At 43.4% G+C, this 24,427-nt stretch overlaps 1 protein-coding gene across 1 annotated transcript in view; it reads right to left on the minus strand.

The window, feature by feature from the left end:
• Positions 1–3,909: 3,909 nt before the first annotated feature.
• The window catches only part of LOC147896102 (uncharacterized), a 45,017-nt gene continuing 24,499 nt past the window's right edge, over positions 3,910–24,427 (minus strand). The window contains exons 5-7 of the mRNA XM_087382218.1: positions 4,473–4,660; positions 4,127–4,394; positions 3,910–4,037 (exon numbers count right to left, since the gene is read on the minus strand). Coding sequence (XP_087238344.1) covers positions 3,997–4,037; positions 4,127–4,394; positions 4,473–4,660 — 497 coding nt within the window. The 3' untranslated portion in view covers positions 3,910–3,996. The remainder of the gene's footprint in view (positions 4,038–4,126; positions 4,395–4,472; positions 4,661–24,427) is intronic.

The following is a 24,427-nucleotide window of genomic DNA, read 5'->3' on the forward strand; positions in this document are numbered from 1 at the left end:
TGAGAAGGTAAGTGGTCATGAGATGTATAATTTTTGTGATGGTTACTTCGGGTTTTATTAAATTAGAATTGCTGAGGAGGATGTGCTTAAAACCACATTTGCCACATCTTGGGGGATGTTTGCATTCAAAGTAATGCCATTTGGCCTCACCAATGCTCTTGCTACCTTTCAAAGATTTATGCAGATGGTGTTTGCTCCTTATTTGGGGGTTGGTGTTTTTGGATGATTTCTATATATTCTCAGCACATAAGGAGCATGTCATGAAGGTTAGGTTGGCCTTTCAAAGGGTCAATGATGCAAATGGCAGCCTCAACTTTGATAAATGTGCCATTGGAGCCACTCAAGGAAGGTTATGGGACATATTTTCTCATCCGAGGGCATCAAGCCTGATCCCAAGAAGGTAGAAGCTATCCTCAAGCTCTCCCCGCCAACAACCAAACGTCAAATACACTCATTTGTCAATCTAGCAGGATACTATCACTGCTTCATTGATTAATATGCTGCTTTGACGTGACCCATGACCATGCTATTAAAAGATGGAGTTGATTTCTCTTGGGATGAGGATTGTGATCATGGGTTTGTACAAATCAAGAGTGCTCTGGCTTCAGAACCCATTCTATGCAATCTTGATTGATCAAAGACTTTCTATATCAATCCTAGGTTTGGTGAGCACACTCTAGCGGGTATTCTTCTCCAGCAAGGGGAGGATCGGTTCATGTATCCCATTCGATTTGCTTCTCGACAATTGCTCGAAGCTAAACGATTTTACTCTGAGGATGACAAACATGCCTTGTCTTTGGTGTTATGCATTGAGAAATTTAAGCATTATGTCATTGGAAAGTCCATTATAATATGTAGCAATGGTCTTGCAAAGCAGGTTCTTCAATCACCAAATCCCATGGGCTGGTTGGCCAAATGGCTAGTAGTTCTATAAGAATATGATTTTTCTTTCAAAATTGTAAAGGGGGGTTGTTCCAACGTAAAGAATGCTTTAATTGATTTAGAGGAGTGCGTCGATATAACCCTTGTAGCAGCCATAGAAGTTGGGGATCCATGGTATGGTGGTATCTATAGATTTCTGACTACTTTCTCCTTTCCTCCAGAAAATACTAGCTATGAGAGAAAGAAGATTTGTAGATATAGTAGGTGCTACACTCTCTTTGATGGGGTGTTGTACCGTCAAGGCATGGATGGGGTACTAAGACGGCGGGCCATTGATGCAGATGAAGTACCTAAGGTATTGAAGCATTATCATGATGGATTTTGTGGAGGCCACTATGCCGGTGACTATACAGCTAAGAAGATTTTACATGCTGGGTACTATTGGCCGACCTTGTTCAAGGATGTCACTATGTATTGCAAAACTTGTGAACCATGCCAATTCTTTGGTAGGAAGGATTTGCATCCTGGGCAACATTACCCAGTGATGTCCATCCATCCATTTCAGAAGTGGGAAATAGATTTTGTTGGGTCCCTACCCATATGCTCGCAAAAAGAAGTATCTTTTGGTAGCCACTCAGTATGTCACTAAATGGGATGAAGCTATCACCCTCCCCACTGCAAATGGTAAGGCAGTTTCAAATTTCATATTTGAACATATCTGCACAAGGTTTGGGACACCCATGGAAATAGTGTCTGACCATGGGAGTCCATTCTTAAATGAAGCATTGGAGTTGCTCATGGATCGCATGGGTATTGATCATCACACTTCTAACATCTATTATCCGGCATCCATGGGATAAACGGAGCGGACCAATGGTCTCCTTTGTAAATCCATGTGAAAAATGGCCACAGGAAATAGGAGCCAGTGGGATTAAAAGGTCATAGAAGCGGTGTGGGCTAACATCACTACTCATAAAACATCTACAGGTCACACTCCTTTTGAGTTGGTGTATAGTACTAAGGTAATTTTACCCCTAGAGATAGAGATCCCAGCCTTGAGATTGGCACAAGTTAGATGAAACCAGATGCCTTGCACTACATCAAACAGAGATCCAAAAGAATCGACAAAAGGCCTGCTTGGATGCTAAAATTTACAACTAGGGATGGGAAAGACACTTTGCTGAGGGGGATGTTTTGCTATGCTTTGATAACAGATTGGACCACCAAATGGATAAGAAGTTCCTGCCATTGTGGACTGGTCCATACAAAGTCATCAGGAACGTAGCAATGGGTCTGTATAAGTTCAAGAGCTACATGAGCCATATGGCAAGAAGGTGATCAACAAGCATTTATCTCAAGCCCTTCTTTGTGCGTGATGGTCCCATGCATGGAAATGCTGTGCATTCCCTACCTGGGGGGGGGGATTGTTATGGATAAAATTGACCAAAGTAAAAGACATAAATATGTGTGTGTGCTTGTATGTGTGGCAATAGTATAATAAAATATGGTGTGCATAAGGCCCAGGGTTGAGGTGGCAGGGCATGACCATGTGCCAGCTTTCCACGTAAGAGGACCCATAAGGTGTGTTGTACATAATCCATGGTAGTAATAATATAAAATGTTAAGGTGGCATGGTTCCTCCATGTACTATCCCTCTACGTAGGTGATCCTACTCCTGCATTTAGTGAGATATGGCCCAAGGACCATGGAAGAAGTAATATAAAATAGGTGGAGATGGATATTATATTGGACTATTCCCTCCATGTAGGATAGGCCCATGTGGGGGGGGTGTGTAAAAAGTCCAATCTACATAATGCAAGTTAAATAATGGGAAAGTAGGATGAGGTGGCAAGATTCCTTGTGCCAACCCTTCACTTATCCTCCTAGATGTTTAAACATATTATAAAATTGGGGAGAGAGCAAGGGAGTATCTTAGACTTGGGACATGGGGGTTGATTTATGTGGAAAAATGAGGCAAAGGGTTGTCGCACACAATTGAGAGTGCGTAACCACCTAGCCCACATGGGAGACTCTTCCACACACACCATGCATGTGGGAGGATGCATTTATTGGGAGAGACCCCCTCTCTTGGCTATAAAAGGAGGGGGCTATTCCTTGATGGGACACGCTCATTCTTGTAAAGCCACCTAGCTAGTACTTTGATTTCCTCCCCATCTTTCCAATAAAGCATGACTCTCTTCCCTTGATGTCTCCATCTGTACATTCCACCTCCCATCATGTACATGCTCCTCTTTCCCCTCTTCCTTCCCCCTTGTGCCATAGTCCCCCTCTTCATTCCCACCCCCTTAATCCTTTTTCTCCACCTATGTTAACACTTCTTCCCTCATGTTCCCTTTTCCTCCATGGCCCTCGAGTGTCGCCATGCCTAGCGTCTAGCCTCATGCATTGAATTCTTTTCTAGTTAATAATATCTATTAAAAAATTGTGCTTTACTACACATATCATACCTCTATGTGAGATGGAGTTGCAAAGATCTCTTAATGAGTAAGGCACTTATACTTGTGTGAACTTCAAAAGGATCTGCCTCTCTAACTCAATTAAATGAGATGGTCATGAAAATTTGCAAAGACCTCTTAATCATGGTAAGGCACTTATGCTTGTGAAGTTGCAGAAGGATCGGGCTTGTCCAACTCAATTAAAATTAAAACAATTACAGTTGGAAATGCATAAAGGAGATTTTCCAATATAGCACTACCTCTTATGAGCGAGTGCTAATAAATTAGGATTGTTTATCCAATATTAATAATAATAGAAGGTGCCAAGAGAACTCCTTTTTTTTAGAAAAGCACATGCATTGGAAGTGTCTTAGGAAAAAGATCCACATTTCAATCTAATAAATTAGGATTGTTTATCCAATATCAAAAGTGATATAAGGTGCCAAGAGCACTGCCTCAAGAGATCCACATGAAATAAAATGGGAGTTCAACGAGTGATCCTCGCAAAATCAAGGCCAGTCTTGATTCTAAAGAAATTTTGAAGATAATCCCGGCTTATATAGCGGTGGATTGTTCTCTTGGATGATGCCTTCAAGCGGAGCAATCGTTGCATCCGTGGAGGGACTGAAAAAGGTGGCAATCGAACGTCTCGGCTTGTTTACATTGCTCCACGCTCTCGTATCTGCCGTTCGTCAGGATCTGCACAACAATCGGACAATCGTCCTAATTACATCTCAGAAGTTTACTGAAAACACATAGCATGTGAGCATTTACGATAGGTGACATACCTGGATCTGGTCTCCTACGTTGATAACGAACGCATCTTCTATGGGCTTGCACCGGTCGCCTTTCCGCACGATCTGGCATAAACCGCAACGAATCCTTCCATTCATGAATCGTTTCGTGACGTCGATTGACGCTAGTAACGTATACCATCTCTCTGTTGTTATCGTCCGAGTAGAATCGCATTCGCTCTTCTGCCGGTCGATCGAAGAACTCTCGAGCAGCTGCCTGAATCCTATGCATTAGAGGTAACGGGACGCCATGATTTATGACCTGAAAGCCAGATCTTAAAGTGGTGAGCTTAGGTGTATTAGCAAGCTGCAAGACGGGCAGGGTGACCCAAACGCAGACCTGGAAGAAGCCCCAATCCTGGCATGCGCGGCGTATGTGGTGGATTACTTGGTCTCTGCCGGTACCACGACTGTCCAAAGAGGTGAGGTCGATGACGGGAAGCTGATCTGCATCATAAAACTGAGGGAAGGTTGGGCGATGGTGGAGGGAACGGATGTAACTCTCGGGAACATGGGTGAGCCCTTCATCTACGTGTGTGAGAGAGGCCACTAAGTGAGAGAGAGAGAGATGAGAGCCAATGAGAGAGTGAGAGAGAAAGAGAAAGTGCCAATGAGAGAGTGTAAGAGAGAGTAATGTGTGAGTGTGGAGAGAGAGAGAGAGAGATGAGAGCCAATGTGTGTGTGTGCTAGAGAGAAAAAGAGAGCCAATGAGAGCCAATAAGTGAGCAAAGTGTTCCTAGGAGTGAGACAAGGGTGTCTCATATTTAAAAGACACAAGGTAGGTCATCTACTTCATGTTGAATTATGGACATAAAAGTAGACATTGATGGCCTGGTTCCTAGGTGGTGGTCCAGATGGGTCCATGTATCTAGGGTGTGTGTGTGTTCAACCCTCGACTAGTGACCCTATGCCTACTAGTCTAGGGCAGTTTGCCCTCAATAAAACCTAGGCTCTCCCTAGGCTACAGGTTGAATGTGGTGGGGTTTTTTTATTAAAAGAAAAAGAAAAGCTTAAGGGTGTTTTTGAATCTGTATTCTTATGGCTAGGTTCTTTGGGTTTTTCAAGTTTGAAGGTCGAAAGTGACCTACTTGTGTACAACCCACTCACTTCCACGTATGCCCGCTATGCATCAAAAAATACACAATTGACTAGTTAGAGTATTACTTTTAGAGAGATGGAAGAGGATTGGAAAGGCACACATGACTAAAGCATGCTTTTTGTTTAGGTAGGGGGAGTTAATGATGTGGCAAAGGTAGGTGGACGAGTGGACCATCAGAAAAGCGAAAAGATGGATGGTGCAGAGCACAATGTTTCTTTCTATGAGCCAAAAAGAGAAGGACAATTTTGAGAGTGAGTATATTACCCATAAAAAAAGGGTAGCAACAAAGCATGGGGGAGATCACACTCCTCCTATGTGGAATTCCTGCATCCTTCCTATTTCAAGTTCGGATCTTTTTATGGTTATCCTTCATTTTGCTCTATCCTTTAAAATATACAATGTTGTCTCTTTTGCCTAGTCTTTTGGAGGATGTTAACCACTCTTTTTCTACTATTCTCCTTATTGTTGTGGAATATTCTTGTACTTGCTCCTATATCTAGGTCCTTATGTCTAGTCCTTAATTGCCCATACTTTTGTTCAACTTTTTTCTGTCCATCTTTTGGCCACTTAATTTTTTGTTCAAAAGGGTGAAGCCCTTTTTACAAAGTATAGATTTTAAGAAAAGGGTACTTTTCAAATGCTTGCCTTTCTATTCATCTTTCATTTACAATAGGTGTCATGTTTGGTCTTCATAGTTAAGTGCTTTAGCATGAGTTTGTTTCAAGATGAGTTTGACGTTGCATGGTAACATTTAAGATTTTAAGATAATGTTATTTTGCATATGAGATTGCAAATTTAATTTATTCTTATCATGTTGCACATCGCAAGGATAAATCAAATGCTTGCCCATGTACTACACTTTTCATATAAAATGGGTATCATGTTGACCATCATAATTAGGTGTTGGACATGAGTTTGTTTATAAAATGCATCTTGTATTGCATTCTTATCTTTAAGGGTTCAACATGTACTTTTGGCACGATTGATAATTTATTCCAATCATGTTGTAAGTATAGCTAATTTCAACTACCAAAAGCTAAAAATTTAGTTATAAAGGAAACTTTTCTTTCCCCTTATATGTTGTTACATATAGATACCAATGCGTAGCTAGTAATGCACACAAAGATTTGACATCTAAGTGGACACACGCTCCACTTCTTTGCCCCAAAAATCAGAATTCGAAAAGCATACATGAGCCTCATATATTTGTAAAGCACATAAGAGCCTCATATGTATGGAATTAAACATATGAAATAGGTCCCCCTAACTAAACATAGCTAAAAAATGTACTAATAATTAAAAAAGGGAGGATAGGGGGGGTGGAAACACAAGGGGACGGGTAAAGAGGAGAGTAATTTCACATGTGGATAGTTATTTGATTGTTATGGAAGGACGTATTGTACTCAAGTGCCACTCCAAGTTGTAATCCACTTGAAACACCCCATGTGACAATAGACAGTAAGAAGTCATTAAGTAGGACATGACATGTGTCAGATGTACTTTAATAGCCAATTACCCTTGGGGACCACTGCAACCCCTTGGGACCTTATGAGCCTCCTATATGGACTTCTACTTTGGATCCTCTAATAAACCCTCTAGTACATTTTTGACTATTGGGGATGGAGCATGTACACATAGATGTACATGCATTATAATTTGAAACTTGACAAACTGCAAATTGCCATTATTGGGACCACTAAATTGATAATGGCGGCGAGGTATAGTAAATAAGGAAGTGTGAGGACCAAGGAAATCTACTCTCCTTCACCTTGAGAGTGATCTGCCTTTCTAGCAACTCATTTTGACCTCTTCCAAGACTGCCCCCCTTGCAGAATGGCTTGCAGACAAAGCGAGGAGCTCAAACTGGGCTAGCAATATCACTTGTTATTTCATGGTTTCAGTCTATGGGAGCTAATCAGCATTAAAAGGAGAAAATAAGACAACTCATGGTTCAATAGATGGGCTACAAGGTAAGAAGAATCCTCTTAATGCAATACCAAACTTTACATTCTTGGCTATGCAGTATCAACTCCAGATTGCTGTAATAGGTGAACATCTGAAACTTCACAAAATTGATCTAAACTAATTTCTTGACGCTTAAACCAAGTAGCCTTTTTAATGCAAGCTGACTTTAAAAATAGCTCTATTATTGAACCTCTTCACGAACGCTACCAAAAAAGGCCTTCAGCAGAAATTGAAGCACAAAATATCACAAAAAGAATAATTTGCCCTTTCCGACCAAAAATTGAGACTGGGCTTCCCGTCTGTTATCTTCTTGTTTGATGAGCTAAGGTTGCCTAGTCCTCCATGGAAGGCTTGGTCTTTGAATGCTTTTATGTGATATATGCCTCCTACATGGAAGGCTTAATAGCCTATCATGCTTCCTCTATGGAAGGCCAGGATTGATATAATTATAGTATGAATACATCCTACATGGAATGTAAATACATTCTCGACATAAAACAATTCATAAGTAACCACTAAGCGATGATGCAATGTAATGTTCTACTGTATGATTGCTTGGGTTGTTTACTTGTGACTTGGAAAAGCTAACCTATGTTACATTTTTTTCGTTACATTAAAAAAAAACATTTTTTCCATGAAATGCTAAAGCATTGTATTTTGTTAGAAAAGTGTATGTTTTTAAATGCCGGTCTATGATTCCTATATGGAAGGCTAGCTAATTTTGCTTCCAAAATATTGCCATTCATAATGCCTTCTACATGGTTTGCCAACACTTATGTCTCCAACATTTCATGATGTCCCCATAGCATTTTTTTGTTACTATTGCCTTCTTACCCTTTAGACTGACAAATGGACATCTCTTTTTAGGACACATTTGCACTCATACACCTCGAAAGATGGCCTATATGTCCATTAACTAGGATCCTGCCACTATTGCCTTCATCAATTAAAAAATGGAGTAGGCTAGAAAATTGGAAGAGGCTAGTAAAGGCGGATTGAAAATGCATCATGCTTATACGAATGCTAGAACACGACCCTTTCTTCCCCGAAATTCCAAAAATTTAAGAAACTGAGACTCCATTAGTATCGACCTAACTTGGGACTGTCTCTTCCATGAGCTAATAAGACTCTTTTTTTGGTCTATCTAGTTTGTGGCATCCCTCTGTGCAACTTGCACTTTCTTTAATAAGAAATGCTTTTGGATTTGTACTCTAATTAGTCCCATCTTCATAAGGGTCAAGTTGCATGTTTTACCTATGTACGCATCTACTTGTGATTTGATAGTTTAATGAGGGCCTAACACAATGACACAGTCCATTGTAACATGCCTCCTATATGGAAGGATAGATGAGTGGATTTTAGTACATTTTCCATTTTTATTGTCCTTTTTTTCTGCTAAAGCTAGCGTTGCCTCCTCCATGGAAGGCTAGGTCTTTGTTGAATTTGACACAGTTAATTTCTTCATGCCTCCTCTATTGAAGGCTAGATGATTGTGTTTTAAGGTTTTTTTTCCTTCTATTATCTCCCTTCTTTTTTGTGGCTAGAGCTAATGTTGCCTCTGCCATGGAAGGCTATGTCTTCTCTCTGGGGTATGAACTAGATGCCTCCTACATGGAAGGCTTAATAATCTATCATGCCTCCTTGATGGCAGGCTAGTGTTTCTTAAGAAAATAATAATCGTATAGAATGTGAGAACATTCTCGGCCTGAACAATTCATATATACCCACTAAGCTATGACACAATGCAATATGATAGTCTATGTGGGCCGTGTGCTTTTGACTTGAAAAAGCTAACCTATGTACACCTTTTCCATGAAATCCTAGAGCATTGTCTATTGTTAAGAAAGTCGCCTAGACTACTAGATGGATTTGACATTTTGTTACTAGTTGTACTTAAGAAACTAAGACTCCATTGGTATTGACCTAACTTGGGACTATCTCTTCCATGAGCTAATAAGACTATTTTTGTTCTCCAGTTTGTGGCATCCCTCAGTGCAACTTGCACTTTCTTTAATAAGAAATTCTTTTGGATTTGTACTTTAATTAGTCCCATCTTCATAAGGGTCAAGTTGCACGTTTTGCCTAGGTAGGCATCTACTTGTGATTTGATAGTTTAAGAGGGCCTAACACAGTGACACAGTCCATTGCAACATGCCTCCTCTATGGAAGGATAGATGAGTGGATTTTAATACATTTTTCATTTTTATTGTCCTTTTTTTCTGCTAAAGCTAACATTGCCTCCTCCATGGAAGGCTAGGTCTTTGCTTAATTTGACACAGTTAATTTCTTCATGCCTCCTCTATTGAAGGCTAGATGATTGTGCTTTAAGGTTTTTTTCCCTTCTATGATCTCCCTTCATTTTTATGGCTAAAGCTAATGTTGCCTCCACCATGGAAGGCTATGTCTTTGCTAAAGGGTATGAACTAGATGCCTCCTACATGGAAGGCTTAATAATCTATCATGCCTCCTTGATGGCAAGCTAGTGATTCTTAACAAAATAATAATTGTATAGAATGTGAGAACATTCTCAGCCTAAACAATTCATATATATCCACTAAGCTATGACACAATGCAATATGATAGTCTATATGGGTGGTGTGCTTTTGACGTGGTGTGCTTTTGACTTGGAAAAGGTAACCTATGGTACACCTTTTCCATGAAATGCTAGAGCATTGTCTATTGTTAAGAAAGTCCTTTCCTATGCTGGTCAATGCCTCCTATATGGAAGGTTAGGTAATATAGCTTCTAGATTATTGCCATTCAACATGCCTCCTATATGGCAGGCCCACACTTGTGTCTCCAACATTTCACATTGTCCACCTAGCATTTTCACTTTGTAAATATGAGTCCGGATGGGTCTATTTTTCCTAGCTAAACCAATAACAAGCTAGTGTGTGCAAGCATTACTCATCTACCCATTTAAAACTCCATTGTTCTAACAAATGGTTCTTTATGGATGGTGGTAGGTAGGCGGACCTTGACCTCGGAACCTAGACTACTGGATGGATTTGATATTTGTTACTAGTTGTACTCATATATCCATAATACAATATGAAGAAAGTTTTTTCCACCTTTATCTGAGCATCATGTGCTGTGTTGTTTATATGTTTCGTTTTTAAAACACACACACACAAAAAAATAAATTTGATTAGTTAATATATCACACACACACACACACACACACACACATGCACACACACACACACGTGCACACACATGTATACTTCCCTTACTATGAGTTATTCTTTTATGTACCCCCGTGAAATCTTCCCTTTACACTTTCTTTTTAACCACCCCACATACTAAGACCACTAATCGTCCCATACCTCCTCTAATCCCTTCTTAACCCATGCAATCATTCGCTCCTTACTCGACTTGTGACTTAAACTTCACTTGTGGCTAAATTTTTTTTTTAATTATCTAAGAATCCATATGGTTATCTTTCCTAGGTAAACCAATAACAAGCCAAAGAAAATAGGCATTACCTATCTACCTAAATGTAACTATGATGTTCTAACACCTAGTTTGTTTGAATGGTGGCAGGTAAGTGGACCACGACCTCAGCTGCCTAAGGATTCGACATCTTTTTTCAATATGATGTTTGTCAAACTCAATATTTTTTTCTCCTCAACCCAATGACACACCTAAATGAGAACATTAGGTACGGGTTAATGGGCCTCCAATGTTGTATGCATAGACATATGGCATTGATTATAAAGAAACATCCAGTCTGGTTGCAAGGATGGCAATTGTAAGAGTAGTCATTGCTATGGCTACATCAAAGGGATGGTCTTTACATTAGATGGATGTAAAGAATGCCTTCTTGCATGGTGATTTGCAAGAAGAGGTCTTTATGGAGCAGCCACCAAGTTATGTTCATGCTATTCATCCTGAGTTTGTTTATGAGTTGAAGAAAGCTTTGTATGGCTTGAAGCAAGCACCTAGAGCATGGTCTAACAAGATAGGACAATATCTTGTCACTATTGGTTTTCAGATTTCCAAGGTAGATTTCTCACTCTATGTGAGAAAAACAGAGAAAGGGATTATGCTGCTTGTCATTTATGTTGATGATTTGATCATCACAGGTGATAGTGATGAAGATATCCTTCATGTGAAAATGCTATTGAAGCAGAAGTTTGAGATGAAGGATTTGTTAAGGGCAAAAGCAGCAAAGAGGAACTAGGGGGGGAGTCCTTAGATCATTATCATTAATACGTTGTATCTAGTTTATAGTGAGATATGAAAAGACGGAAGTTCTAGGACCAGGCGGAGAACTGAAGAGGCACGGCAACCGTCACGGCAACCGTGAAGGAGTTATATGTGCCGGTTAGATAAAAGAGAAGAGAGCGATCATTCAGGGGGCTCATTGATGAGGATCGGAGCAAGGATCAGTGTGATCAGAAGAGGAACATTGTTATGTATAAGAGAGTACGGTGTTGTACTGCTCAGAGAAGTGTAATACAGATATTCTATTGCATCTATCTTATTGTTTTATCATGAATGATTCTGTCGATCACTGTTCTACTCTATGAATTTTCATACGCAGTTCTGAAGTTCGATTACGCATGTAAATCTGTCGCAGTAGTGCGTTTCGAGTTAGTCTTCAGAGTAGAGAGGGCTAACACTTTGGCGACCACGGAAGATTTCCATGTTCGTCGCGGTGGATACCCCGGAGAGGTTGGATGCTCCCCATCTGTAATACTCTGATTCCTCGGTGCGTGGACTAGCGCATGAATGACGCTGGGAGTGCGCCAGGGGGAACATCGCGCTCTCCGGAACGGCCTCGGGAGCCTGCAACTCCAGTATCGGCACGTACAACCCGCGAGGAACGGCATGACAGATATGTGGCTCAACGTGATCTTCTCTTCGGCTTCTTCACGGATAGTGAGAGTAGTAGCCGCTCTGACACACCTCCGCTGATCCCAGGAGAGGAAGGTCCAGTCGTTTCCGGTGTTCAGGAGGAAGGCGAATCCTCCGGACGCAGTAGCCCGTTCGATTTAACAAGTACTCCTCCGGAAGACGAAGCGTCACCGTTGCGGAATTCCCCACCACCGAGTCCCAGGAGACGGAGGGGTGGTGTGCCTGCAGGAAGCGGAGCCCCAGGTCCGTCACCAGATCCCGATAGGGGAGGTGGAGGCGGTGGAGGCGGAGGCGGGGGTGGAGTTCCGGCGGTAAGTAGCGCGGCTATTCCACCACTGGTACCCAGGATGACGGTGAAGTACCCCAAGTTTTCGGGACGGGATAAGGAGGATGCGGATGCACATATACTGTCATTTGAGATGGCATGGATGGTGAATACGGCTCCACCAGTGCAGGCGACAGATCTTATGAAGATGGCGACTTTCATCCCGACACTGCAGAAGCAGGCGGCAGTATGGATCGCGCAATATGGAGCTACCCATTTCGCCACGTTTGATCTACTGCGGGATGCCTTTTTGCTCCGGTTTCGGGAGGAGAAGACCCGTGTTCATGTCCTGGCCAAACTGGGGAGACTGGAACAGAAGAACCAAGAAGTGGAGGCGTATGCGGCCAGGTTTCGGTCGTTGATCCGCCGCCTCGATGCAGCAACTACCCCGGCAGTCCCCATCCAAAATGCTTACTTCATGGAGGGGCTGAATAAAGGATTGAAAAGGTCCCTGGCATCGTTGGATCTGGAAGCTCTTTCATTGGAAGAAGTCGTCCAAGCAGCGGTGAGGGCGGAACAAGTTCTGTTTACTTCCAAGGGAAGGAAAGGAAAAGTGAAGTATGAGGAGGCTGAGGGAGACTCCGATACCGATAATGAGGAGGAGTCGGATCAGTCGGATGAGGAGGAGGACAAACGTTCCATGAGGCGGAAGGCTGGAAAAGCGGCAGGGAAGTCATTTCCGGAAGGATCTGCTGCCGGAGCCAAAAGCCGGGATAGTGGAATAGGGTCCTCTTCAAAAGTTCGCAAGGATACTTGGTGTAATCGGTTCCGGAATGCAGGACACTTAGCAGAGGAATGCGGTTTGAATGAGCGGTGGTGTGCGATTTGCCAAACAGCGACGCATACCACGGAGATCTGCCGCTATAACGCACGAATAGCCCCGACACCAGCGGTGGCGGCGGTAGTTGCGGCACCAGCCGCAGCACCAGCCGCGGTACCAGCCGCACCGGCGAGAAGACCTTGGCAGTCGAGAACGACTGGAACAGGTGCAGATGAACCAGCAGGGGAACGGACGTTCCTATGTTTTTATTGCAATCAACCCGGACATCGAAAGGTAGATTGCGAATTATTCAAGCGCCACAAGGCGGAAAAGGAAGCCACCCGGGGATCCAGAGACGGCAAGTCCGCACCAGCAGTGAATGCGGTTCTGATTATCGAATGCGATGATGCCAGTCAGCAACAGGATAGCAAGGAGCCTAGTCCGAAGTCCGAAGAAGTACCGGAAGTACCGGCGGGTGTCCCTGTTGAAGGCAAAGTGGGAGGAAGTGCGAGCGGAGATGTGCTCGTGGTCACACGATCCCAGGAAAAGGTGCGGGAATACAAGGCCCAGCAAGAGAAGGGGAGACCTACGGCGTTGGACTGGCAGGCACAACAAAAGGTGCGGTCGACGGTCGGTGAATGGGTCCAGAAAACCCCAACGGTGTTACCTAGGCCGAGCGCGGAAAAGGCAGTCTCGGTGACGGAGAATGGTGCGAAGGTGGCAAGGCGCCTGCAAGGAGAGCAGCCAGAAGCGACTTGTCTACCTACCAGTCAGAAGGACAGCCTGATGACCGGCGAGGAGGGTGTTGAACCATATGATTTATGGCAGGATTTGCGGAAACAGCAAATACACATGACAATGGAGCAATTGTTAGCATTGGTACCCAATTTTCGGAGTTCTCTCATCAAACAATTGACGGAACCAGTCAGGGCGATGGAGTCGGAGATGGAAGCGGTAACAATGGAAGTGTCGTCAGACGGATCTGCAAAGCCTGAAGTGGAAGTACAGCCTCCTGTTTTTGACGAAGCGGTCCCGGTAATTTCCATAACACTGGAGAACAGCCGTGTGGGAGGGGTGTTGCTGGATGGAGGGTCTGGGGTCAACATCCTGTCCGAACAAATGCTGGTGCCATTGGGTATCACAAAATGGGAATCAGCACCCTTCGCCGTTCGGATGGCAGACCAACGGAGAGTGCAGCCGTTAGGATTGCTCCGTGGATTGAAAATGGAGGTTTGCGGCGTGAAGTTCGAAATCGCTGCGGTGATTCTCCGGATGGAGGATATTAGCGGGTCATACCCGTTATTGCTCGGAAGACCGTGGTTGCGGCAGGCCCGTGTGAAACAAGACTGGCAATCCGACCGCATCACCATTCGGAAAGGAAAAAAGAAGCTGAAGCTCTCGGTACATACCAAACAAGGGCTGAGGACACCATTCCGACCGACGATGGCGGAAGGTATCCATATGATGGACGGAATGGGGGTCAAAGAGGAGGATGACTACTTCAGTAGGAATACGGAGCTGGTAAGCTTGTTCGAGGTCGATGTGGTTGCCGTTTTAAAGCAATATCAGCATCAGATTCCCTCGGCTACGCAGGAGTCATCCAGTTCCGCGAAAGAACCAGTCGAAGGGAGTCTACCGGAAGGCACAGGAGACATGCCGGACGAAGCGGGAGTGGCGGAGGCGGAAAGAGTTTTCGAGCAGGAACTCCGTCGCTCGCGGAGGGTCAAAGAAGACGAGCTCAGCAGGCGGGGGCGGCGGCACCACCTTTCTATGGACAGCTCCAAATTTTTGTGGATGCCCATGCTCTCAACCCGCAGCAGCTACCTTTACTTCGACCGGCGCAAGCGGCTCCGGCAGTACAAGTACCGGCGCCGGCGGCTCCAGCAGTTCCAGCGGCGGTAGCGGCAGCAGCGGCGGTGGCGGACGATGATGGTGGCGACATCGAGGATGAACCGTAGCGAAGAACCGGTGGGTTCGGATGCGGATCCGGAATCCGATTCACCGGGAGTGCCAAGTGTTAAGGGCAAAAGCAGCAAAGAGGAACTAGGGGGGGAGTCCTTAGATCATTATCATTAATACGTTGTATCTAGTTTATAGTGAGATATGAAAAGACGGAAGTTCTAGGACCAGGCGGAGAACTGAAGAGGCACGGCAACCGTCACGGCAACCGTGAAGGAGTTATATGTGCCGGTTAGATAAAAGAGAAGAGAGCGATCATTCAGGGGGCTCATTGATGAGGATCGGAGCAAGGATCAGTGTGATCAGAAGAGGAACATTGTTATGTATCAGAGAGTACGGTGTTGTACTGCTCAGAGAAGTGTAATACAGATATTCTATTGCATCTATCTTATTGTTTTATCATGAATGATTCTGTCGATCACTGTTCTACTCTATGAATTTTCATACGCAGTTCTGAAGTTCGATTACGCATGTAAATCTGTCGCAGTAGTGCGTTTCGAGTTAGTCTTCAGAGTAGAGAGGGCTAACAGGATTTGGAAGAGCTACATTATTTCTTGGGCATTGAGGTGATTAGATCACCAAGTGGGATACAACTCTTGAAGAGGCAGTATGGATTGGATATGCTATCCAAATATGAGATGACAGGCTGTAAGCCTACTTCAGTTCCTTTGGAGCAGAATCTGAAGCTAAGCACAGATGCAGGTGAGCTTCTGGAAGACCCTACTATGTACAGATGCATAGTAGGAAGTTTGATTTATATGACTATTACCAAGCCAGATTTAAGCTATGCTGTTGGATTGGTAAGTCACTTTATGCAGGCTCCAAGGAAACCGCATTTGGATGCAGCTAGACGCATACTCAGGTATGTGAAGTCCATATTGTAGTATGGACTATTTTATGATGCTGGGGTTCAGATACAGTTGCATGGATACATTGATGCTGATTGGGTTGGTAGTATTTCGGATAGACGATCTACCAGTGGATGTGTCTTCTCTTTTGGGAGTGCTGCAGTCACTTGGAGCAGTAAGAAACAGCCTATAGTTGCCTTGTCGAGCACAGAGGCTAAGTACAGGGGTGCAACAATGGCTGCATGCGAGGTAGCTTGGTTGCATAAGCTACTCTATGATATGCATCAGTCTACAAATGGGCCAGTTGTCATTTATTGTGACAACATGAGCAGTATACACTTGGCAAATAACCCAGTCTATCATGCTAGAACAAAGCACATTGAGGTGCATTATCACTATGTCAGGAGAAGGTTTTACTAGGTCTTATTGATCTAGTTTATGTCAGCATAGAGGATCAGGTAGCTGACATATTCACGAAGGCATTGGGCGCAGAGAAGTTGCGCAAGTTCAAACACCTGCTTGGTGTGCAAGAATTGGGATTGAGCTCGAGGGGGAGTGTTGAGATATAGAGCTCCACTCGTGATATGCGATGGTGACCGTTGTGCATTTATGTCACCGACTTGTTAGCTGTAGATGCGGTTGGTACACCGCCCACGAATAATAGCTGGATATGACAGCTATCCTTATCTACTCTAGTTCGTGGCTCAGTTAGTATGCCAACTTAGTTAGTTGAGTTTGGTTTGAGACCCACATATAGGGTTCTTCTATTTCTTTGTACAAGAGTTCTTTTGGCTTTCACAACTAAGAAGAGGAAAACTATTTTCAGCCTCCACTTATGTGTGTATTCCCCCATTGTGTATGTGAGAAAGCCGCAAGTGAGACTCCTTCCCTCTCTCCCACTATCTTCACATATAGATGCTATAACCCTTCTACTCGTAAGTTTACAGTGAGCAGAGATGTTGTTTTTGATGAGATGAGTAGCTGGTATAAACCAGTAAATGTGATGATTGATGTAGATGCACAAAATGGTAATGCTGCACAGAATTTACAGCAGCAATCACAAAATATCAGTGGACCTGCAGTGTCCTCTAGCAGTGCTTCACATACTTTGCCATGGACAGGTAGATTGAGATAAAGAGAATCTCCTCAAAGCAATGTAGATAGTGGTACACAGGTATCACAAAAAGGAAAAGAGAAGGTAGATCAGCCCATGTTTGATGTGAATGCAGGTCACTCTTATGTGGATGGTGAATCCAATGGCTCAGAACAGAGCGTTGATGATGAGTTGGTTATTCCTTCTATTGTTACACCTGGAGTAAGGAAGACTAGGGATGTTTTGAGAGCACGTGGAAGTGAGCCTTTTTTGCACAGGTCTACCAGAGCTAGGTATCCTATGGATAGGTTGAAATATGATGGATTTACAGCCATTCACTATGCTTATATGGTCAAAGTGATACAAGAACCAGAACCCACTTCTTTTGAGCAAGCCATGGGAAATGAAAAATGGGAGAAAGCCATGGATGAAGAAATGGATGCCTTGGAAGCCAATGCTACATGGGAATTGGTTCCTTTGCCTAAAAACAAGAATGCAATTGGTTGTAAGTGGGTTTATAAGATCAAGCACAATGTAGATGGTTCTGTGAATAGATACAAGGCAAGATTAGTTGTCAAGCGGTATGCATAGACATATGGCAGTGATTAAGAAGAAACATTCAATCCAGTTACAAGGATGGCAACTGTAAGAGTAGTCATTGCTATGGCTGCATCAAAGGAATGGTCTTTACATCATATGGATGTAAAGAATGCCTTCTTGCATGGTGATTTGCAAGAAGAGGTCTTTATGGAGCAACCACCAGGTTATGTTCATGCTATTCATCCTGAGTTTGTTTGTAGGTTGAAGAAAGCTTTGTATGGCTTGAAGCAAGCACCTAGAGCATGGTCTGACAAGATAGGATAGTATCTTGTCACTATTGGCTTTCAGATTTCCAAGACAGATTTCTCACTCTATGTGAGAAAAACAGAGAAAGGGATTATGCTGCTTGTCATTTATGTTGATGATTTGATCATCACAGGTGATAGTGATGAAGATATCCCTCATGTGAAAATGCTATTGAAGCAGAAGTTTGAGATGAAGGATTTGGGAGAGCTGCATTATTTCTTGGGCATTGAGGTGATTAGATCACCAAGTGGGATACTATTGAGATATCGAGCTCCACTCGAGATATGCCAGGGTGACCGTTGTGTACTTATGTCACCGACTTGTTAGTCGGAGATGCGGTTGACTTGTTAGCCGGAGATGCGGTTGGTACACCGCCCACGAATAATAGTTGGATGACAGCTATCCTTATCTACACTAGTTCGTGGCTCAGTTAGTATGCCACCTTAGTTAGTTGAGTTTGGTTTGAGACCCACATATAGGGTTCTTCTATTTCTTTGTACTAGAGTTCTTTTGGCTTTCACAACTAAGAAGAGAAAAACTGTTTTTAGCCTCCACCTTTGTGTGTATTCCCCCATTGTGCATGTGAGAAAGCTGCAAGTGAGACTCCTTCCCTCCCTCCCACAATCTTCACATGGTATCAGAGCCTTGTTCGTGGTAAGGAGCTCAAGAAAGCAAGCCAAGCTCGTGGTGTCCTGGTAAGAGGACCGGTGTTGCTTTCCTATTTCGAGTTTGGGAGCAAATCTCTACAGGTAGCACAGCCAGAAGTGCAGGAGTGCACTGTTCCAGATTGAGACGCCCTTCGCGGTGTGGCGAGAGCGCAGTATATGCTGCGGGTGAGGGCGAAGCCTTGAGTGACTTTATTTTTCTGATTTGAGGCCATTTCGGGGCCCGTTTTGAAGGCGGAAGTTCTTCGTAGGCACTCAGATAAAGGCCCTATTTTTTGCTGTGAGACCACTGCGTGGCTACTCGGTGGAAAGGTGCCGTAGAAATTGCATCGTATGCTTGTGTGCAGAGATATTGGGAGTTGCAGATTCATGCCTATTGCCTGTTGATGCAAAATCGTCACTAGGAAGTGACTGTGTGGTGAAATACCACTTTCGTCAGTTTTGCAGATCTGCCCGTGTGAGGTAAAAGCTGTGTTTTTTTGCAGTGACAGAATATTTTGCAGTGTTCTATAATGGCATCTGATTCTCTTTCATAGATTGTCACTGAAAAGCTTGACAAGAACAACTTCCAGGCATGGAAGTTTAGAATGACGAATTTCTTGATGGGAAAAGGCTATTGGGAATTCATTACAGGAAATGAAGAAGAACCTGTTCTTCCTAATGTTCCCAATCAACAGGAAATGCATGCATTCAAAGGATGGCATGAGAGGGCCAGGAAAGTTATGTACTGGCTGTCTATTAGCATTTCGGACTCCATGATTGTGCATATTCAGGATGCAAATACGCCAAAGGAGGCATGGGATACTTTGGCAAAAATGTACAGCACAAATACGCAAGCCAGGAAAATGCAACTCAAATAGGAGTTGCACAATGTGCAGAGAGAAAATTTGAGCATAAATGACTACCACATGAAAGTGAAGAAAATTGCAGATGCACTTGCTTCCATTGGGTCGCCAGTGGATGATGATGATTGGGTTTCTGTGACCTTGAATGGTCTAGGAAAGGATTATGCACAGTTCCGGACATCCATTGCCGTCCGTGAAAAATTTCTTGATTTTGAGGAGCTGATTGCTCTTCTAATTTCTGAAGAGCAGAGAAATGGGGGTGCATCTTGTTCAGCAGGAACTTCAAAAGAAACTTTCTTCTACTCAAATGCTGGCAGAGGTAGAGGCAGAGGTAGAGGAGGCCGATCTGCAGGCCATGGTAGAAATCAGAATATGCAGCAAACGCAAGAAAACCAGTCCTATGCAGGAGGACATGGTAACTCTAGAGGCAGGGGGAGCCAAAGAGGTCGTGGTGGATGGCATAGAAGCCAAAATGCAAACAGCAATGTTGAATGCTACTATTGTGGCAAAATGGGTCATATGGCTAAGGACTACTACAAAAAGCAGAATGACATTATGAATGGAAAATTGCAGCAAGGCAATTATGCATCTTCTAGCAGGCAGGGTGATGATAGAAATGAGCATCTATTTATGGTGCAGCATATGACCAATTCTGTGACAAGTGCAGAAGAACAAAATGATGTGTGGTATGTTGACTCAGGTGCATCAAACCACATGACAGGTCATGCAGAATGGATGCAAGATGCAAGGAAAATGGAAAAGCTAGGATTTGTGGAGACTGGTGATGATACTGCACATCCTATTGTGCAGATTGGCAAAATTCCTTTGTCTATGCAGGATGGGAAAAAGAAATACTTGTCTGATGTATTTCATGTCCCGAACATCACCAAGAACCTGGTTTCTATTGGTCAGATGGTTGAGCAGGGCTTGCAGGTCAGATTTAATCCTCATGGATGCTTTGTTGAGGATATGAAAAATAATAGTCGCTTGATAGCAAAAGGAAAGAAGAAGGGCAGGATGTTTACGTTGGATGTAGACATGCCTGAATTGAGTGCAGCAATGTTTGCACATGGGACCGGTGTAGTTGCAGATATTGATATCTGGCACAAACGCATTGGTCATGTTAATATACAGCGACTTAAATCAATGCAAGCCCAAAATATTGTTGCAGGATTGCCAAAATTCAAGGTTGCAGAAATGCACAAGATTTGTGAAGCCTGTCAATTTGGGAAACAGGCAAGGAAACCTTTTCCTAGGCATGTTCAAGAGAGTAAAAAGCTATTGGAATTAATCCACTCTGATGTGTGGACTACAAAAGCTGCATCTATTGGAGGCTATCACTATTTTGTCACATTTATTGATGACTTCAGCAAAAAACTGTGGGTGTATTTTATGAAAAAGAAAAGTGAAGTGTTTGGGCACTTCAAAGCTTTCAAAGCTATGGTTGAAAAAGAAACAGGCCTGCAAATAAAATGCCTAAGGTCAGATGGAGGGGGAGAGTACCTCTCAAATGAGTTTGCAAGGTTCTTGCAGGAGCATGGTATAAAGCAGCAATATTCATGCAGTCATACCCCACAGCAAAATGGAATTGCAGAAAGAAAAAACAGGCATATTGGAGAGGTATCTCGGGCTATGCTAAATGAAAAAGATCTACCAGATTATTATTGGACTGAAGCAGTTGCTACAGCAGTCTATATAATGAACAGGACTCCCACTGCAACAATACATGGCATGACGCCAGAGGAGATGTATACTGGTAGGAAACCAGATATTTCTCATTTGAAGATTTTTGGTTGCATTGCCTATGTCTATGTGCCAGATGAGCTGAGGTCCAAGTTGGATCCAAAAGCTGAGAAGTGCATCTTTATTGGTTATTCTCTGCAGCAGAAAGGGTATAGATGCTATAACCCTTCTACACGTAAGTTCACAGTGAGCAGAGATGTTGTTTTTGATGAGATGAGCAGCTGGTATAAACCAGTAAATGTGATGATTGATGTAGATGCACAAAATGGTAATGCTGCACAGAATGCACAGCAGCAATCACAAAATATCAGTGGACCTAGAGTGTCCTCTACCAGTGGTTCACATACTTCGCCATGGACAGGCAGATTGAGATCAGGAGAATCCCCTCAAAGCAATGCAGAGAGTGGTATGCAGATATCACGAAAAGGAAAAGAGAAGGTAGATCAGCCCATGTATGATGTGAATGTAGGTCACTCTTGTGTGGATGGTGAATCCAGTGGCTCAGAACAGAGCATTGATGATGAGTTGGGTATTCCTTCTGTTGTTACACCTGGAGTAAGGAAGACCAGGGATGTTTTGAGAGCACCTAGTAGTGAGCCTATTTTGCGCAGGTCTACTAGGGTTAGGTATCCTGTGGATAGGCTGAAATATGATGGATTTACAGCCATTCACTATGCCTATATGGTCAAAGTGATACAGGAACCAGAACCCACTTCTTTTGAGCAAGCCATGGGAAATGAAAAATGGGAGAAAGCCATGGATGAAGAAATGGATGCCTTGGATGCTAATGCTACATGGGAATTGGTGCCTTTGCCTAAAGGCAAGAATGCAATTGGTTGTAAGTGGGTTTATAAGATCAAGCATAATGCAGATAGTTCTGTGAATAGATACAAGGCAAGATTCGTTGTCAAGGGGTATGCACAAACATATGGCATTGATTATGAAGAAACTTTCAGCCTGGTTGCAAGGATGGCAACTGTAAGAGCAGCCATTGCTATGGCTACATCAAAGGGATGGTCTTTACATCAGATGGATGTAAAGAATGCCTTCTTGCATGGTGATTTGCAAGAAGAGGTCTTTATGGAGCAGCTAGCAGGTTATGTTCATGCTACTCATCCTGAGTTTGTTTGCAGGTTGAAGAAAGCCTTGTATGGCTTGAAGCAAGCACCTAGAGCATGGTCTGACAAGATAGGACAGTATCTTGTCACTATTGGCTTTCAGATTTCCAAGGCAGATTTCTCACTCTATGTGAGAAAAACAGAGAAAGGGATTATGCTGCTGGTCATTTATGTTGATGATTTGATCATCACAGGTGATAGTGACGAAGATATCCTTCATGTGAAAATGCTATTGAGGCAGAAGTTTAAGATGAAGGATTTGGGAGAGCTGCGTTATTTCTTGGGCATTGAGGTGATTAGATCACCAAGTGGGATACAGCTCTTGCAGAGGCAGTATGGATTGGACATGCTGTCCAAATATGGGATGACAGGCTATAAGCCTATTTCAGTTCCTTTGGAGCAGAATGTGAAGCTGAGCACAGATGCAGGTGAGCTTCTGGAAGACCCTACTATGTACAGACGCATAGTAGGAAGTTTGATTTACATGACTATTACCAGGCCAGATTTGAGCTATGCTGTTGGGTTGGTAAGTCAGTTTATGCAGGCTCCAAGGAAACCACATTTGGATGCGGCTAGACGCATACTCAGGTATGTGAAGTCCACATTGCAGTATGGACTATTTTATGAGGCTGGGGTTCAGACACAGTTGCATGGATACACTGATGCTGATTGGGCTGGTAGCATTTCAGATAGACGATCTACCAGTGGATATGTGTTCTCTTTTGGGAGTGCTGCAGTCACTTGGAGCAGCAAGAAACAGCCTACAGTTGCCTTGTCGAGCATAGAGGCTGAGTACAAGGGTGCAGCAATGGCTGCATGTGAGGTAGCTTGGTTGCATAAGCTACTCTATGATATGCATCAGTCTACAGATGGGGCGGTTGTCATTTATTGTGACAACATGAGTAGTATACATTTGGCAAAGAACCTAGTCTTTCATGCCAGAACAAAGCACATTGAGGTGGATTATCACTATATGCGGGAGAAGGTTTTACTAGGTCTTATTGATCTAGTTTATGTCAGCACAGAGGATCAGGTAGCTGACATATTCACGAAAGCATTGGGTGCAGAGAAGCTGCGCAAGTTCAGAGACCTGCTTGGTGTGCAGGATTTGGGATTGAGCTCGAGGGGGAGTGTTGAGATATCGAGCTCCACTCGAGATATGCCAGAGTGACCGTTGTGTACTTATGTCACCGACTTGTTAGCTGGAGATGCGGTTGGTACACCACCCACGAATAATAGCTGGATGACAGCTATCCTTATCTACACTAGTTCGTGGCTCAGTTAGTATGCCACCTTAGTTAGTTGAGTTTGGTTTGAGACCCACATATAGGGTTCTTTTATTTCTTTGTACTAGAGTTCTTTTGGCTTTCACAACTAAGAAGAGGAAAACTGTTTTCAGCCTCCACCTTTGTGTGTATTCCCCCATTGTGCATGTGAGAAAGCCGCAAGTGAGACTCCTTCCCTCCCTCCCACAATCTTCACAGATACAGCTCTTGCAGAGGCAGTATGGATTGGACATGCTATCCAAATATGGGATGATAGGCTGTAAGCCTATTTCAGTTCCTTTGGAGCAGAATGTGAAGCTGAGCACAGATGCAGGTGAGCTTCTGGAAGACCCTACTATGTACAGACGCATAGTAGGAAGTTTGATTTATATGACTATTACCAGGCCAGATTTAAGCTATGCTGTTGGATTGGTAAGTTAGTTTATGCAGGCTCCAAGGAAACCGCATTTGGATGCGGCTAGACGCATACTCAGGTATGTGAAGTCCACATTGTAGTATGGACTATTTTATGAGGCTGGGGTTTAGATACAGTTGCATGGATACACTGATGCTGATTGGGCTGGTAGTACTTCTGATAGACGATCTACCAGTGGATATGTGTTCTCTTTTGGGAGTGCTGCAGTCACCTAGAGCAACAAGAAACAACCTATAGTTGCCTTCTCAAGCACAGAGGCTGAGTATAGGGGTGCAGCAATGGTTGCATGTGAGGTAGCTTGGTTGCATAAGATACTTTATGATATGCATCAGTCTACAGATGGGCCAGTTGTCATTTATTGTGACAACATGAGCAGTATACACTTGGCAAATAACCCAGTCTATCATGCTAGAACAAAGCACATTGAGGTGCATTATCACTATGTGCGGGAGAAAGTTTTACTAGGTC

The sequence above is a fragment of the Dipteris shenzhenensis genome, chromosome 12 (assembly GCF_047967505.1).
Source record: "Dipteris shenzhenensis isolate YYH24624 ecotype China chromosome 12, Dip_SZ_1.0, whole genome shotgun sequence".
Lineage (NCBI taxonomy): Eukaryota > Viridiplantae > Streptophyta > Polypodiopsida > Gleicheniales > Dipteridaceae > Dipteris > Dipteris shenzhenensis.